The sequence below is a fragment of the Canis lupus genome, chromosome 22 (genome assembly GCF_011100685.1).
Source record: "Canis lupus familiaris isolate Mischka breed German Shepherd chromosome 22, alternate assembly UU_Cfam_GSD_1.0, whole genome shotgun sequence".
NCBI lineage: Eukaryota > Metazoa > Chordata > Mammalia > Carnivora > Canidae > Canis > Canis lupus.
The window spans coordinates 6,017,152-6,033,785 of NC_049243.1; the positions used below are offsets into that span (position 1 = coordinate 6,017,152).

Sequence of the window (16,634 nt, forward strand, 5' to 3'; positions counted from 1 at the left end):
AGAAGGAAGATGTGGTTTAGTAGTAGCAATGTAGTTTGCTGTGGAAAGGTGAACTAAAACAAGAACAAAGAGTGATTTTGTGACACCTAGGGCCTCCTTCCTTGATGTGGATGGAGATCATTGCTCCTTCACCCTTCTTTGAATTTCCTGCCCTCTGACTACACAGCTCTCTGCAGTTTGTTTGTTTGTTTGTTTGTTTATTTCTCTGCAGTTCTAACAGCCTCCCCCGTGATTGGTAACAAGATGGGTTGCAGTGGGTTGCAGTTGCCTTTGCCATCTGCCCTTGGCATACATAGTAGATGCTCCAACAAAAGCTTGTATACTTGGAATTCCCCTGACTTTTTGAAACTCATAGCTATAATAGTTCATTCAGGACCTTTTTATATGCGGATTTATGGTGTCTTTCACTTCCATGCAATTTTAGCTGCTTACTTCATGATCACAGTCCGGATCCTATTATTCTGGACTTTTTGCAATGGAAATTTTAAAGTTAGGCATACTCCTCTTTCTAAAAAAAAATTTTTTTTTATGTTTTTTTATTTTTTAAGTAATCTCTACACCCAGTGTGGGGCTTGAACTCACAACCCTGATCACGAACATCCTCTACCAACTGAGCCAGCCAGATTCCTCTGGGCATACTTCTCTTTGATCATAACTTCCATTCTGTCTAGCTCTCACTATCGCCTCTGTGTGTTCTTGGACTAGTTGAGACCTCTGATCTCTTACCCCTTTCTGTCATCTGCTTCTGTCTTTACCTCCCTACCCTGTTTATTTATTAAAAAAAAAAAAAGATTTGGGGATCCCTGGGTGGCTTCAGTGGTTTAGCACCTGCCTTTGGCCCAGGGCGTGATCCTGGAGTCCTGGGATTGAGTCCCATGTCAGGCTCCCTGCGTGGAGACTGCTTCTCCCTCTGCCTATGTCTCTGCCTCTCTCTTTCTCTCTCTCTCTCTGTGTGTCTCTCTCATGAATAAATAGTAAAATCTTTATTAAAAATAAAAAATAAAAATTCATTTATTTTAGAAAGAGCATGCGCATGTGCATGCATGAATGGGAGGAGGGAGAGAATCTTCAAGCAGACTCCCTACTGAATGCGAAGCCCCACTTGGGGCTCGATCTCATGACCTATGGAATCATGATCTGAGTCGAAAACCAAGAGTCTGATGCTCAACCGACTGAGCCCCAAGGCACCTCTCTCTACCCAGTTTCACTCAGTTCAGCTTCTTTGGTCAACATGCCAGCTCCCTTATTCCTTCATCCTTCATTGCACCTAACTGGCAAAATCTCAGCTCTGGCTTAGTTGCTAAGTGCTGTTCAAGAAAATCACACAGTTGAAGTGTTCTTTTCGTGCGAATACTCAGCAGTGCTATCACACTTAAGGAACTGGCTTGACTGATGAGAATGTTGTTATTTTCTTTGTATTTGTTCTTTATTGTGCAAAATTAGATCTTCAGTAGGCATATATTTCTTAGTTACATAGGTGACTAAGTAGTATAATATTTAAAAATAAAGTCATTAAACTGACTTTATTTATTTTAGCCAACTGAAATGCCAGTGAAAACAGCTCCTTTAAACTGGCAGTCAGGATTCTGTAATGTGGGCTTAACATGTCTTTTCTGATTATTCCTACATTATTTGTTCATAAGAGTTCTTTGTTCTAGCCAGACTCCTTATTTAGCATATCCCAAAACCAAATAGGTTTTTTGACCTTTCAGCCTCAGTTGCTCATGCTCTAGCTTCTAGAAAATCTTACCCACTCCATCTAATAAGTTTTACCCTTAGACTAGCTGAAATCATGCTGCTAGAGGGTTTTTTTTTTTCTGGCTAAAGGAATATCTTGTTATCCTTTTCCATCTGCTACTTTAGTATGGATGGCCTTAATGATCCTGTTAATGAACTTTGCATATGTGTCTTTTTAAAAAAAAATCTAAGTTATAGTCTTAGAAATATAAGAATTATTTTTTATGTGACTGTTTATATTCCTTGGTGCCACAGATTGAAGGGATGCTTGTAAATGTTGGTATATGTAAATGGGGTTTGAAAATGTTTTTATTATGGTATAATTTTTTTTTATGGATGTAATTCTATTTTGACATACCCAAGTAAGTGGTTATAGATATCTTGTTGAGACTCAAAAAGTTTTTAATTCATGTTTCAAATGATACATTGGTAATTTTATTTTTTTTTTTTTTTTTACCTTTGTTGTTTTTCAAGAAGGGTAAAGGTATGTTGATCTGATTAATAATTGTGGTTGGAAATCAGTAATAATAGCTAATGGTACTTAAACTGCTGTTGTTTTAAATATTAAATTCTCACCACATAGGACAGACCATCACTAGGCAAACCACATTGATCTGTGTTTGAATGCATTACTTTCTAAAGTAGCATTCCCCGTATGAACTATGAACTATGCCCTCTTGTGGTTTTGTGTAAAAAGTGCTTTAAAGGGAAAAAGCACTGGCTAGAGAAATTTAAGGTATATTAATATTTGAAAACAGAACCCAGCTTAGGTAGCAAGTGTAAAAGCTTTGATAGAATGCTAATTTGATTTTCTAAAATTAGTGAGAAATCTTAGGAACTTTGAATTTGTTATGTTAATGTAGATTACAATATGTTTGTTATGATACCTTATGTTAATGTATAATACTTTTGACTAATTTGACAGTCGTTTAGCATAAAAATTAGAGGTAAACATTCAGTATTTGAAAAGGCAAGGATTTTGTTATATATGAATGAGGTCACCAAAAACATATAGGAGTAGACACTTGCCTTTAAGACTCTTATCCTAATGTGAGATATAAGATCAGCGTATATGAGGTAGCCATGAGACCACAGGCAACTCAAGCATTAATTTAGCCATGAAAGGGTAATAATGTCTGGTCAAGGGGTACTTGAAATCTTTGGAAGGCAGGGCTACTAATTTGTTTTGCAAGACTTCTTGTAGGAGGGATAGTGCCCACCCACTATCCTCCCCATTTATTTTAAGGTATGTTGTACATATAGTGAAACCCATCGTTTTTAATACATAATTCTGGCAGATGTATGTAATGTAATCACTACCACAATCTAGATATAGGACTGTTCCATTAACCCCCCAAAATTCCCTTTTACCCCCAGCTGTAGCCCCTGACAACCACTGATCTTCTTGCTCCTATATTCATATCTTTACAGAACATACAAAGATATTGTTTATATGTTACTATTCTGTTCCATTATGTGGATGTAACAGTTGTGCATTTATTTCCCAACTGAGGGACATTTGGGATGTTACCAGTATATGATGAGTATGAGTAAAACTTTTGTAAACATTGATAGACAGGTTTCTGTTTTATTTAGACTTTTTTTTTTTTTGACTTGGGTAAATACCTGGGAGTGGGGTTGTTTTGTCATATAATAAGTATATGTATGACTTCATAAGATGCATATATTTAACTTTATAAAAAAACTGCTTCTAGGAGGCAAGTTTTTATCTTTTTAATTTTTTTAAAGATTTTATTTATTTATTCATGAGACACACAGAGAGAGAGAGAGAGAGGCAGAGACACAGGCAGAGGGAGAAGCAGCCTCCATGCAGGGAGCCCAATGTGGGATTCAATCCCGGGGCCCCAGGATCAGGTCCTGGGCTGAAGGCGGCGCTAAACCACTGAGCCACCTGGGCTGCCCAGGAAGCAAGGTTTTAAATCAAGATATTCCTAGTCGGGCTTGGACAGCACTCAGATTAGAGGATGGCTAGGATGCAGTGGTGCTTGTATCAGTTAGGATCTGTTTCAGGAAATGAAACAATGAGTTTACTACCTTAGTTTAGCACAAAGGGGTCTATTTTCCCAAGTAGAAAAAAGTCCAAGGCTACTGTTGCTGCTTAGCAATACCATTAGGCACATTTTCTTGCTTGTTGTTCCTTAGTAAGTGGCTTTTGTCTTAAATGTCCACAAGGAGATTCCTGCATATGCAAATATTAAGCCCTCATTCTAGGCAGGAGATGAGAAAAAGGCAAAAGGCACACAAAGCTGAGTTTGCCTCTTTTCATTGGGACAACAATAGCTTTTAGATCCAACCAGGAGACGTCCCTGTAGCTCTCATTGGCTACGAGCGGGTTGCTTGGTCACCTTTGGTGACAACAGAGCTGATGGAACTTCCCAAACAAAATTGTTAAGGAACGGGGAGAATAGACAGTGTGCCTCATTGCTTGGTGGCAAAGTTTAAAGCTCATTGTTCTTTAAAACTCTTAAGTGGTATTTGGAAGCAGGTCTATCTTGAATAAAGGATAAACTTTTTTTTTTAAAGATTTAATTTATTTATTCATGAGAGAGACACACACACACAGAGGCAGAGACATAGACAGAGGGAGAAGCAGGCTGCCTGTGGAGAGCCTGATGTGGGACTTGATCTCAGGACCCCAGGATCATGACCTGAGCCGAATGCAGTCGCTCAGCCACTGAGCCACCCAGGTGCCCCAATAAAGGATAAAACTTGAGCAAGGATTTAATATGCTTATTAGTGATGATTTTTATGTAAGATAGGTGAAGACATGGGGGATAGGGTGGAGTGTAGTTCTAGTTTCTAGAACGTAGACTGAAGGTATACTGTGATAGTGGATAGAAATGTCTCGGAAGAGGAATGGGCAAAAACCTTTGAAGCGAATAAATGAAGTTACAGATCTATGAAATTTAGAGATGTTTAAAGAGAATGAGGAAATTGGGTGAGGGTGACAATTTGGGATGGAGTTTACTTGTACCTGTGATGTTGCCTTGTTAATGTTGTGCTCTGAAATCATCACTTGGCACTTGCTGATTCACCTGAGGTTATTCCAGATCTTGTTTCTGAAGTTCTTTTGCTTTAACATGCCCATACGTTATTTCTATAAATGTACTTTATCAATAAAAAGCATGGAGACATTTCTCTTTTGGCACATTGGATAGATTTCTCAACAATATATTAACATTCTCTCCACTAGCAGATTTTAAAAAACCCATTATAAAACTATATTTGCTGTCTAAATATCTATCATTCACAGTTTAAAAAAATGTTATTTGAAGCCTAAAAAGAATAAATTTCATGTTAATGTAGCAGAATAGCCCTCATGTCTTGAATTTTATCTGAGTGCCACCTTCTGAGGGAAGCATTATATTCTTTAACGTGCAGGAAAGATAAGGTCTGTATGTAACTGCTGTGTTAGAAAACCTTGTTAAAGACTTTCATATAGTAGGGGTTTTAGAGATGGAAGAAAATGCTAAAGATTTACTTGGTGTTTTGTCCTCTGTCTTTAAAGAAAACACATCTCTGCTTTTTTATTCCTTTAGCTAGCCAAACCCAGAGATGCCCGTTGTGTTTAATTAAAAGCTTTAAGGCTCTCTACTAACCACTTTCAGCCCACCCCTCACCCCACCTCACCCTGCCAGGAGTGATTCTTTCTTAATTCCGGACCCGTGAGGTACAAATGCTGTATGATTTGGCATTACAGATAACAGTGGTAGAAGTTTGCTAGAAACGCTGAAACATATTTTACAGTAGATATGAGTCCACTAGGTGGAGTAGTTTTGTGATACATTTTTCAATATTTATTGTGGTGCCGAGCAAATCCTTTAAAATTGTATCCCCAGTTTCTTTCAGAATTCCAACAGAGGGGGTAGGCTTCTAAAAAATACTATGTCTTTTTGAAATGTAGAAAGACTTTGAAATAAAAATACAGTGGTATAGCTGGTGTTGAAGCAGTTGTGGGTCAATGCCAGTAGGGGGATTGTGGTTTTATGGAGAATCATCTTAGGGGAAAAGTCAATAAACGGGTGGTGATTTGAGAGGGAAAGAGTCAGAGTATAATGTAACCAAAATGGTATGTGCTAAGATCACAGTTGGCAGAGTTTTGCCCGTTTATCGATGGTAGTGCTTAAGGATTGTCACTGAAGGCTTAAGGCTTAGGCAAGGGGAGGGCAAGGAGTTGGGAAGACATGAAAGAAGGAGGAGAAGGAGAAAAGACATATGGTTTCAGGGCCAGTTCCTTGGGGAATACTGGGGAGAGATGGAAGTACAGGGAAAAAGTGATTTTGCAGGTAAAAGCAGAGAAACCAGCTGTGAAAATAGCACTTGTCACGGGTTTTATAAGTTCATAATACCCATTCTCTAACAGGAGACACTGAACTGTATTGTCTGTATGTAATTGTGTAATGTAAGACAGTTTGTGATTTTTTTCCTTAACAGTCTTTGGACTTATTTCAGGTGTACTTTAGGAACCCTAACTACGTTTTGGTTTTTTTTTTTTTTTTGTTTATCAAAGCTCCAGACTTTTCTTTGTGTTATATTTTGCTATTATGTTGCTGGAAAGGGCTTTCTGGTTGGGTGGTGGTTTTTGCTTTTTTGTTTTGTTTTGTTTTGTTTTTTTAATGTGTAACAAGGTCTTGTGTTTCTAGTTTCTTTCTCTTTTAGATAATTTGCTTTCCACTGCCTTTGTTTTTCCTAGTTTTTAGTCTCTAGGTTCTATGTAAATAAGAATGGTATACATTTGGAAGAGGGTTTTATAATTTAAGCACTGAAAAATGACATCTTTTTGCTTTGCAAGGGATATCGAAAGATCCCTTACCTTTTAGGAAGTGTTACTTTAATTGGCCAGAAAGAGAAAGTGAGCTGTTCTAAAAGATTTCCACCAAAGGAATTTGCAAAACATCCTTGATGTCTTGTTTAAGGAATTCTTTCTTAGATCTCACGTTAAATCCACTTGCTAGAACACTTAGATTTCTTACCATTGGTAAGCACTTAGGTAGCATCTGCTCACTTGTACATTGTACATTGTACACTGTAGTAGCAAATCTTTATTGTTCAGCATGTGGCTCAACATGTTTAGGGTCTGCAATACTCAGAAGAAAAATGTTGGAGACCCTAGTAAGAATAAGTGCATTTCGGAGAGGTGAAGGGTGTTGAATAGCTGTGAGTTACACGCCTAGACAGTGTGGGGCCTGTGAAAGTCATCACTTTTTCTCACCATTTCTGCTTCTGCATATTTCTGTCTTCAGATTGAAACCAGCTGGCTACCATCCTTTCTGTAAGAGCATTTATTGTCACTTCTCTTCCTCTTTTAAAGGCTGCAGATAGTTCCAGTTCCTTTCATCTTTCCTCAGAGGTTTTAGTTTTCATGCTGTTAATCATCTTTGAGTCTCTTCTGAATCCCTTCCAAGTTTTATTTTTCCTTAACATTCCTTTTCAGTTTAGAAGCACAAAACTGAACACAGTGCCCTGAGAGTTTCTGACCACTTTTGAGTCTTGGGAGAGGAAGATTTCACACTTGTACATGTGCCAGACTCCATTTCACATAACCTTAGATTATGTTTGCTTTCCAAAAGTCCAGTCATATGGTGCTGACTGGCCGTCAGATTTTTATCTCCTATGACCTTGATCTTTTCCTCTTATGTTTATTTATAGCTTGTATATTCATCATCTTTTATTTATGGAGTTTACTTTTCTTGGCTGGATAGATCTTGGCTGGATTGCTTTGCACTGTCCTCATTGAAATTCATTGCCTTTTTTCCCTAATTATTTCACCACTTACTCAATGTCATTTCTATGCTTATCTTCCAGTGTGGTCAATCCAAAGGCTTCATATTGTCTGTGCCATTCAAGTCAGCGATGCAAATGTTTTTTTTTTTTTTTTTTTAATTTTTATTTATTTATGATAGTCTCACAGAGAGAGAGAGAGAGAGAGAAGCAGAGACACAGGCCGAGGGAGAAGCAGGCTCCATGCACCGGGAGCCCGACGTGGGATTCGATCCCGGGTCTCCAGGATCGCGCCCTGGGCCAAAGGCAGGCGCCAAACCGCTGCGCCACCCAGGGATCCCCGATGCAAATGTTAAGAAAGAAAAAGAAGGGGGTGGAAACAGTGTCCTAGTAACAATGGGAGAATACAGTTTGTTGATCTTTCTTAAACTTACTCTGATGACCAGCCAAGCTGAGTGGTAGAGGGCTGTCTGTGTTTCCCCTCCCTTTGTGCTTTCTTATACTCCTAGGATCTGTTCCCGCCACCACCACCACCGTTTGGTGCTCGCATCACCACACAGCTGTGCCAAGGAATAAAGAAAGCTTTGTCAGGGCAATTCACCTTGCACACTGCTGTCAGATTTAATCTTAATCACTGCCTTGTACGTAGCTCTCCCTGTTCATAACTTTCAGTGGCTCCCCATTGCCACTGAATTAAATATAAATTTTCTAATCTCCTATTCAAGGATGTTTAATGGCCTTAGGCTCCCTTTCTGTCTGATTGCTTATAACTGTTTTATATAAAATGAACCACTTGCCATTCCCTGGATATTTTGCGCACTTTCTGAGGCCTTGGTTTGTTTGTATTGTTTGCTCTGCTTAGAACACAGAAGATTTGGGATGCCTGAGTGGCTCAGTGGTTGAGCATTTGCCTTTGGCTCAGGTTGTGATCCCGGGGTCCTAGAATTGAGTCCTGCATCAGGTTCCCCTCAGGGAGCTGCCTTCTCCCTCTGCCTGTGTCTCTGCCCCTCTCTGTGTCTCTCATAAATAAATAAAATCTTAAAAAAAAAAAAAAGAACATGGAAGTTTTCCATTTAATTTCTATTTATTAAAACCATGTAAGACCGACTTCCTTCCTTCCTTCCTTCCTTCCTTCCTTCCTTCCTTCCTTCCTTCCTTCCTTCCTTCCTTCCTTCCTTCCTTCTCCCTTCTTTTCTGAATTTCTGGTTTTCTCCAGCTAGAGAAAATCTTTTCCTCCCACGTTCTAGTGTTTATACTCTTTGGGGTGCTTATATTATATTTTGATCTTTGTTATAGTTATTTGTGTGCTTTTTTTTTTTTTTAAGATTTTATTTATTCATGAGAGAGAGAGAGAAAGAGAGAGAGAAGCAGAGACACAGGCAGAGGGAGAAGCAGGCTCCATGCAGGGAGCCCGACACGGGACTCGATCCTGGGTCTCCAGGATCATGCCCTGGGCCAAAGGTGGCACTAAACTGCTAGGCTACCGGGGCTGCCCTTGTGTGCTTTTCTTATCCTTCTATCAGACTACTTTTTTTGTGAACTTTTTCTTCCTCATTTTGGTAAGTTTGGGTGTACCTAGTATGTATTTGAATAAGTAGTTGCATAGACTTACTTTTTTAATAGTATTTATGGGTACATGACATATAAATGAACTATCAGTTTGAGCACAAAAATGTGTAAAATAAAAATTTTACAATCTATTTGTTTCAAATTCTAGTGTAAGTGCCTCACCTCATAGACTGGTAGCAAAGCTTGTGGACTGAAATCTGGTTTATATTTTGAGTAGCATTGTCACAGTATACTTTTTTCCTTTAAAAAAATTCTAGAAAGAATTAAAGGTTTAAAATGATTTATTATATTAGTCATTAATTAAATAAAATTTGCTAAATGCAGTAATTGATTGCTTAATTAAATTTGTACTCTTAAAACCCTTTTATAATCGACTTACTGTTTTCTAGAAACTACCCAACTCTGGCCAATATTGAAAGAAAGAAAAAGTTAAAACTTGAAAAGGAAAAGAGAGGAGCAGTTTTGACAACAACACAGTATGGGTAAGTTCCTTAAAATTGCTTGCATTCTCCATGTTTATTTTGTTTTATTATTTTTTAAAGATTTTATTTATTTATTCATGAGAGACAGAGAGAGAGAGACAGACAGATACAGGCAGAGGGAGAAGCAGGCTCCATGCAGGGAGTCCGATGTGGGACTCGATCCCGGGTCTCCAGGATCACACCCTGGGCTGAAGGCAGCGCTAAACCGCTGAGCCACCTGGGCTGCCCTCCCTGCTTATTTTAAATGAGTATTCTTACAAATAAATAATAAACAAGAGAATGTAACAAAATCCTAAAATTTTACACTCCTAATTCTAAAATCTTTGAATTTTTTTTTTTTTTTTTTTTTAATTTATGATAGTCACAGAGAGAGAGAGAGAGAGAGAGAGAGAGAGAGAGAAGCAGGCTCCATGCAACCGGGAGCCTGACGTGGGATTCGATCCTGGATCTCCAGGATCACGCCGTGGGCCAAAGGCAGATGCTAAACCGCTGCGCCACCCAGGGATCCCTAAAATCTTTGCTTTTATGTTTTTTACTTCAAATTTCTTTAAATTGTATTTTTAAATGTGGTTTTCAAAAAGATCTATTGCTAATAAATCTTTTGTCTTTGTTTCCTAGCTAAATTGTTCTTCTTCCCAGGGACAACCCATTTTATCCTTCCAGAGATACTTCATTTGCATACAGCACATCAGATAATAGTCTTTTTTCCCCCTTTTTTGACATTATTTTACATTTTATTTTTTTTAGCCAAATGATATACTTGGAGATATTAATGCTTAACTAGTGTCCTCATTCTTCAAGGATGTGTAGAACCCTAAGGATTCCCACAGGCTTTTATTTTTATTTTTATTTATTTACTTATTTATTTATAAGATTTTATTTATTTATTCTATGACAGACACAGAGAGAGAGAGAGAGAGAGAGAGAGAGGCAGAGACACAGGCAGAGGGAGAAGGAGAAGCAGGCTCCATGCAGGGAGCCTGACGCGGGACTTGATCCTGGATCTCCAGGATCACACCCCGGGCTGCAGGCGGCGCTAAACCGCTGCGCCACCAGGGCTGCCCAGGGTTTTTTTTTTTTTTAAATTAATTTCCTATTGGCAGATACAGAAGTTCTTACCAATATTTTACTAATAAAAATTTGTCATTATTACCCTCTACATACATTTTACACAGATACAAGTATTTCTGAGGATGGATTCCTAGAAGTGGATTTGCTGAGTCAAAAGATGTACGTGTAGTTTTTTTTAATTTAAATTCAATTTGCTATTTTTTTTTAAAGATATATTTATTTATTAGAGAGCGAAAGGGAGAGAGAGCATGGGGAGGAGGGGAGAGAGATCCCAAGAAGACTCCCCGCTGAGTGTGGAACCTAATGGGGGCTCGATCCCACAACTCTGAGACCATGACCTGAGCTGAAATCAAGAGTCAGAAGCTTAACTGACTGAGCTACTGAGGTGCCCCCAACGTATGTGTATTTGTAATATTAATGGCTAATTGCCAAATAACTATCATAGTTAACTCTCCTGCTAGCAATGAGTGAGACACCCTATTTTTCCCAATCCCTCACCTTCATAGAATTTTTTTCCACTTTCTTACTGAAGTTTTATTTATTTATTTTTGAAGATTTGTTTATTTATTCATGAGAGACACACAGAGAGATTGAGAGGCACAGACACAGGCAGAGGGAGAAGCAGGCTTCTCAGGGAGCCCGACGTGGGACTCGATCCCGGGTCTCCAAGATCACACCCTGGGCTGAAGGTGGCACTAAACTGCTGAGCCACCCGGGCTGCCCTGAAGTTTATTTTTAATATAAATAAAATATACAAATCTCAAATGTACAACTTGAATTTATATACATACCCACACCTACACACCTATGTAACTTCCAAACAGATTAATAATACACAAAACAGCTTTACCTCATAAATCTTTCTTTGGCTCTCTCTAGTTTATTGCTTCCCCACAAAAATGACCTCTTTTCTGATTTCTGTCATCATAGATTTATTTTGCATGCTCTGGAACCTTATATAAGTAGAATCATATAATGTATATTCTTTGGTTTGTGATTTCTGTAATTTGGAATTATTTTGTCGTATTCATCCATACTGTGTGTAGCTCTAAACTGTTCATTCTTATTATCGTGAAGAACTCATTTTTGAGAATATCCATTCTACTGTTGGACATTTGGGTTGTTTCCAGTTTGGGTTATAAGGAATAAAACTGCGATGAACATTCTTTTACATGTCTTTTGGAGACATAAGTACCCATTTTTACTGGTCATATATATATGTGTATATGTATCTATATATACACACAGACCCATATATATGTATATGCTGGATCATTGGGCATCTATATATTTAGGTTTAATAGATAAAGCCAAACAGTTTTCCATAACAGTTGTACCAATTTACACTCCTACTGATTGTGCATCTAATTGCTCTCTTTGGTTAATGCTTGGTTGCACCTTTTCCTCATGTCCTACCATTTCTCTCTTGACTAGTGATGTTGGGCACCTTTTTATATGCTTATTAGCATTTTGTTATTTTCTCATGAAGTGCCAGTTCAAGTTTTTTGACCAGTTCTTAATTGGATTGCTTTTCTTGATTTCTAGGAGTTATTAACTTAGGACACAAATCCTTTCTTGAGTATAGCATATATATTGCAAATATACCCTCATAATTTGCGACTTGCCTTTTTACTCTCTTAATGAGTGTCCTCTCCCCCTCCCCCCATATAGTAGTAAGTATTAATTACTCAGACATCTGGGGTCAGCTGGGGTTCAGTTAGACATATCTGCTGATCTTGACAAGGGTCAGTCACAGCTGGGGATTGGTTAGCTGATGACTAATCTAGCCTGGCTGAAGGCTGGGATACCTACATAGTTAACCATTTCTGTACACTTCACTCGTTAGTGTTGATCCATCTTTTCATCTGATAGCATTTTCCTTTTGCCTAAAAGACTCTTTGACGTTTTGTAGTAAGAATCTGTTGGAGGTGAATTCCTTCAGCATTGTGTGTTGAAAAAGATCTTTCTTTGCTGTCCTTTTTGAAAGATATTTTTCTTCGATACACAATTCTAGTTTAACAGATTTTTTTGGTTAGTTTTAGTTTTGCTTTTTTAATTAACTTTAAAGATTTTGCTCCATTGTCTTTTCATTTGCATTGTTTCCAAAGAAATCTGCTGTTATCATTATTTGGTTCCTTTACATAAAATGCTTTTTTTGCTGGCTACTTTAATATTTCTTCTTTATCACTGGCTTAAACAATTTGATAATGATGTGCCTTTGCATCATTTTCTTCATGTTTCTTGTGCCTAGGATTTGTTGAAATTCTTGGTGTAAATGAGTTTATGATTTCTATCAATTTTGGAAAAATTTTGATCATAACTTCTTCAAATATTTTTTTCTATCTCTGCCCTTCAGAGACTCCATTTATCTATTTATTTATTTATTTATTTATTTATTTATAATATAAATTTATTTTTTATTGGTGTTCAATTTGCCAACATATAGAATAACATCGAGTGCTCATCCCATCAAGTGCCCGTCACCCAGTCACTCCCACTGCCCCCCCCACCTCCCCTTCCACCACCACCCCCAGTTCGTTTCCCAGAGTTAGGAGTCTCTCATGTTCTGAGACTCCATTTAGATGCATATTAGGCTGCTTAAATTTGTCCCTTAGCGTGGTAATGCTCTTCTTACTTTTTAAAATTCTTTTTTCCCTTTGTCTCATTTTGGATAGTTTCTATAGCTATGCCTTTATGTTCATTTATCTTATGCAGTATCTAATCTTTCTTTAACCTCTTGGTGTATATTTTGCCTTTTTTCATCATAGACATTGCGGTTTTCATCTTAAGTTTGCTTTGGATCTTTTAAAAATATCTTTCATGTCTCTACTTAATTTTTGAACATTTTGGAATATAGTTATAACTTTTAATTTCTTTTTCTGTTCGTTCTAATATTTGTGTCAGTTCTAGATTAGTTTTGATTGATCTTTGTCTTTATTATGGGTCATATTTTTCTGCCTTATTTTTCAGGCCTGGTAATTTTTTATTGGATACTAGACATTAGGAACTTGTTGCATATTTTCATATTTCTAAAAAAAATGTTTTTAAAGATTTTATTTGTTCACGAGAGACATATCAAGAGAGGCAGAGACATAGGCAGAGAGGGAGAAGCAAGCTCCCAGTGGGGGGAGCCTGATGCGGGACTTGATCCCAGGTCCCTGAGATCACACCTGAGCCAAAGGCAGATGCTAAACCACTGAGCCATGCAGGGGTCCCTACTAAAAATATTTTTGGACTTTTTTCTAGGAACACAGCTAAAGTACTTAGAACAGCTTGATCCTTTAGGTATCTTGGTTTCTCTAGGGTCTTAAATAAATAAAATAAATAAAATCTTTCAAAAAAAAAGAAAAGGAAGAATTAACTGTCCTTTGTTAAGAGTCAGCATGACTGTATATGTAAAAAAAAAAAAAATCCAAACATCTGTAATTAGAGTTAATAAAGTGAATTTAGCAAGGGTGCTAAATATATATAAAGTCACTATTTAAAAAAAAAATCCATTGCATTTCTACATGCTAACAACAATTAGAAAATGAAAATTTAGAAGATACTATTGACAATACTATCAAAATATCAAATACCTAGGAATGCATCTAATAAAAGACTTGTAATATTTCTATACTAAAAGATGTAAAATGTTGCTCAGAAAAATAAAGACCTAGTAAATGGAGGGATATGCATAATGTTCATGGACTAGAAGACTCTATATGATTATTTTTCCAAATTGATCCTAGTCAAAACCCCAGCTAGTTTAGTTTAATTTTGTTTTGTTTTGTAGGTAGTGGAAGGGGTTAGTATTAATAAGTTTAAGATTTATATGAAAATCCAAAGGATCTAGACAGCTAAGAAAGAGATGGCAGTAGTGTGGTATTGTCCAAGGATAGGTAAATAGAACAGAATAGAGTCCAAAAAAGATCCTCTGGAAAGCAGTCACCTGACTTGGGACTGGTGGCAATATGGTACAAGGGAAAGGATAGTTTTCCACCTTTTCCTTTTAGACTTTCATATGTGTGTATTTAAAAGTATATTTCTTAAAAAAAAAAAAGTATATTTCTTAGAGAATATATAATCTGGTTTTATTTTTTATTATCTAAGTCCATGATCTTTATCTTTTCATGAAATTTAAAGTAATTAATATAGTTGGGTTTCAGTCTCCCATTATCCTTTTTTTAACATGTCCTATTTTTTTCTTTTATTTCCTTCCTTGCCTTCTTTTGTTTGTTGTTACTGTTTTGAGGAAGCTCCATGACCAGCCCCAGCATGGATCTTGAACTCATGACCCTGAGACCAAGACCTAAGTGGCGATCAAGAGTTCAATGCTTAACCAGCTGAGCCACTCAGATGCCCCCTTGCCTTCTTTTGGATTAACTGAATGAATAATGTTTTGATATTCTACTTCCCTGTTAGCTTTTTAGTTATAATTATTCCTTAATCTCTCCACATTCATGTAAATCTGTACTTTGTATAAGTATTTTTAAGTGTTGATTAAATAAACTTTTCCTTTTAAATGATTGTCAAGCAACAGTGTAAAGGAACTCCTCCCTCAAAAGTAGGGGTAGTGCAAATACCAGATATACCACTTTCAACGAAGTCTTATTGATCTGATCAGTTAAAGGTCATTCTAGGGGCACCTGGCTGGCTTAGTCAGTATAGCATGAGACTTTTGATCTTGGGGTTGTGAGTTCTAGCCCCATGTTGGGTGTAGAGATTACTTAAAAAAAAATCTTTTAAAAATGTCATTCTAACTCATTGCTTATTAGTGAATACCTTAAAGATGATCATTTAAAAGCCATCTGTGGTCAGGTGCCATTGGAGCAGGAAACAGGGAAGGCATCTGTGAATGGCGTCTAACGAAAGCATTATCCTCATGGGGCTGGTGGGCCAGAGGCAGAAACTACTTGTTTTACCTGTGATGACATTGTTGAGGCCTACCTTCCATGGTTGGAACATTGGAAATTGGTCTATGGCTTTCTGCAAAATTTGGAGTATATATATGATTTTTTGGAACAAGACTGTAAGGGTTATGGCCACCCTAAAAAGGATTAAGAACCTTTGGATTATAGAAATACTAACTGAATATGTTGGTTTAGCAAATTTTTAGAGAATGTTATAGTAATAATTACCATTTATTAAGGACTCATTGCGGCACTTTATATTAAATCTATGTCTCTAAGATTCCCTTTCTACAAATGAGAGTAAACAAACATTAATATTGGATATTAATATTGTCAAAGAGGCACAGCTAGTAAGTGGCAAAATTGGGATTTAAACCCAGAGTCCTAATTTCTGTATTTCTAACTGCAGCTTCCATTATTAATGAAGAAAAAAATTCTGATAAATGACAAATGAGAAAAAAAACATGTATTTTTATGAAAACTCAGCCCTACCGAAGGATACCTTGTATTATTGTCTACTGAGAATGTATAATGAACCTTTTTTTTTTGAAATTTTTTCTACACCTAGTTTACCCTAGAATATGCTCATATAAGCATTTGTTCTTCTAAGAGGAGTAATTATAGTTGTTGAGAGGGCACTTGATTTGAAGTAGCTGTGAAATTGTGCTCAGTTTATAATCTTTAAGTTTATCCTGTAAAGAGAATAGTTACCTGTCTAATTTATTTCAAAGAGTTGTTATGAAGATCAAACAAGGCAGAGTATTTGTAAATGCGTTAGAAACTTTAAGACTCTTAGAGAATGAATAGATGAAAGTTAACTAAAAAACACTTTTATGTACAATCAGAATGAAAGAATTCTGCCCATTAAATTCACCTGCTGTTCATCATACAACGTGGACCATTTTCAGAGGGGTTAAAATACGGGAGGAAATGTGCATCTCAGAATTGATAAAAGTAAAATATATTGTGGTGTATTATTCTTTTAAAGATCTACCATAAAGTTCTCTGTCTTTGGAAGCCATCGAGTTTATTTATTTTGATTTCTTTAATGTACTAGGCTACAAATGATTGATACGGCAGCTAAATTTCTTTTGTGGTCAGTATTTTTTAGGTTTTTCTTGAGAGGTCATTGCCTTTCATA

The 16,634-nt window shown here is 36.9% G+C and overlaps 1 protein-coding gene across 1 annotated transcript in view; it reads left to right on the forward strand.

Annotated features, from left to right (window-relative positions):
- NUFIP1 (nuclear FMR1 interacting protein 1) overlaps positions 1-16,634 on the forward strand; it is a 46,272-nt gene that overhangs the window by 10,854 nt on the left and 18,784 nt on the right. The window contains exon 6 of the mRNA XM_038569585.1: positions 9,438-9,530. Coding sequence (XP_038425513.1) covers positions 9,438-9,530 — 93 coding nt within the window. The remainder of the gene's footprint in view (positions 1-9,437; positions 9,531-16,634) is intronic.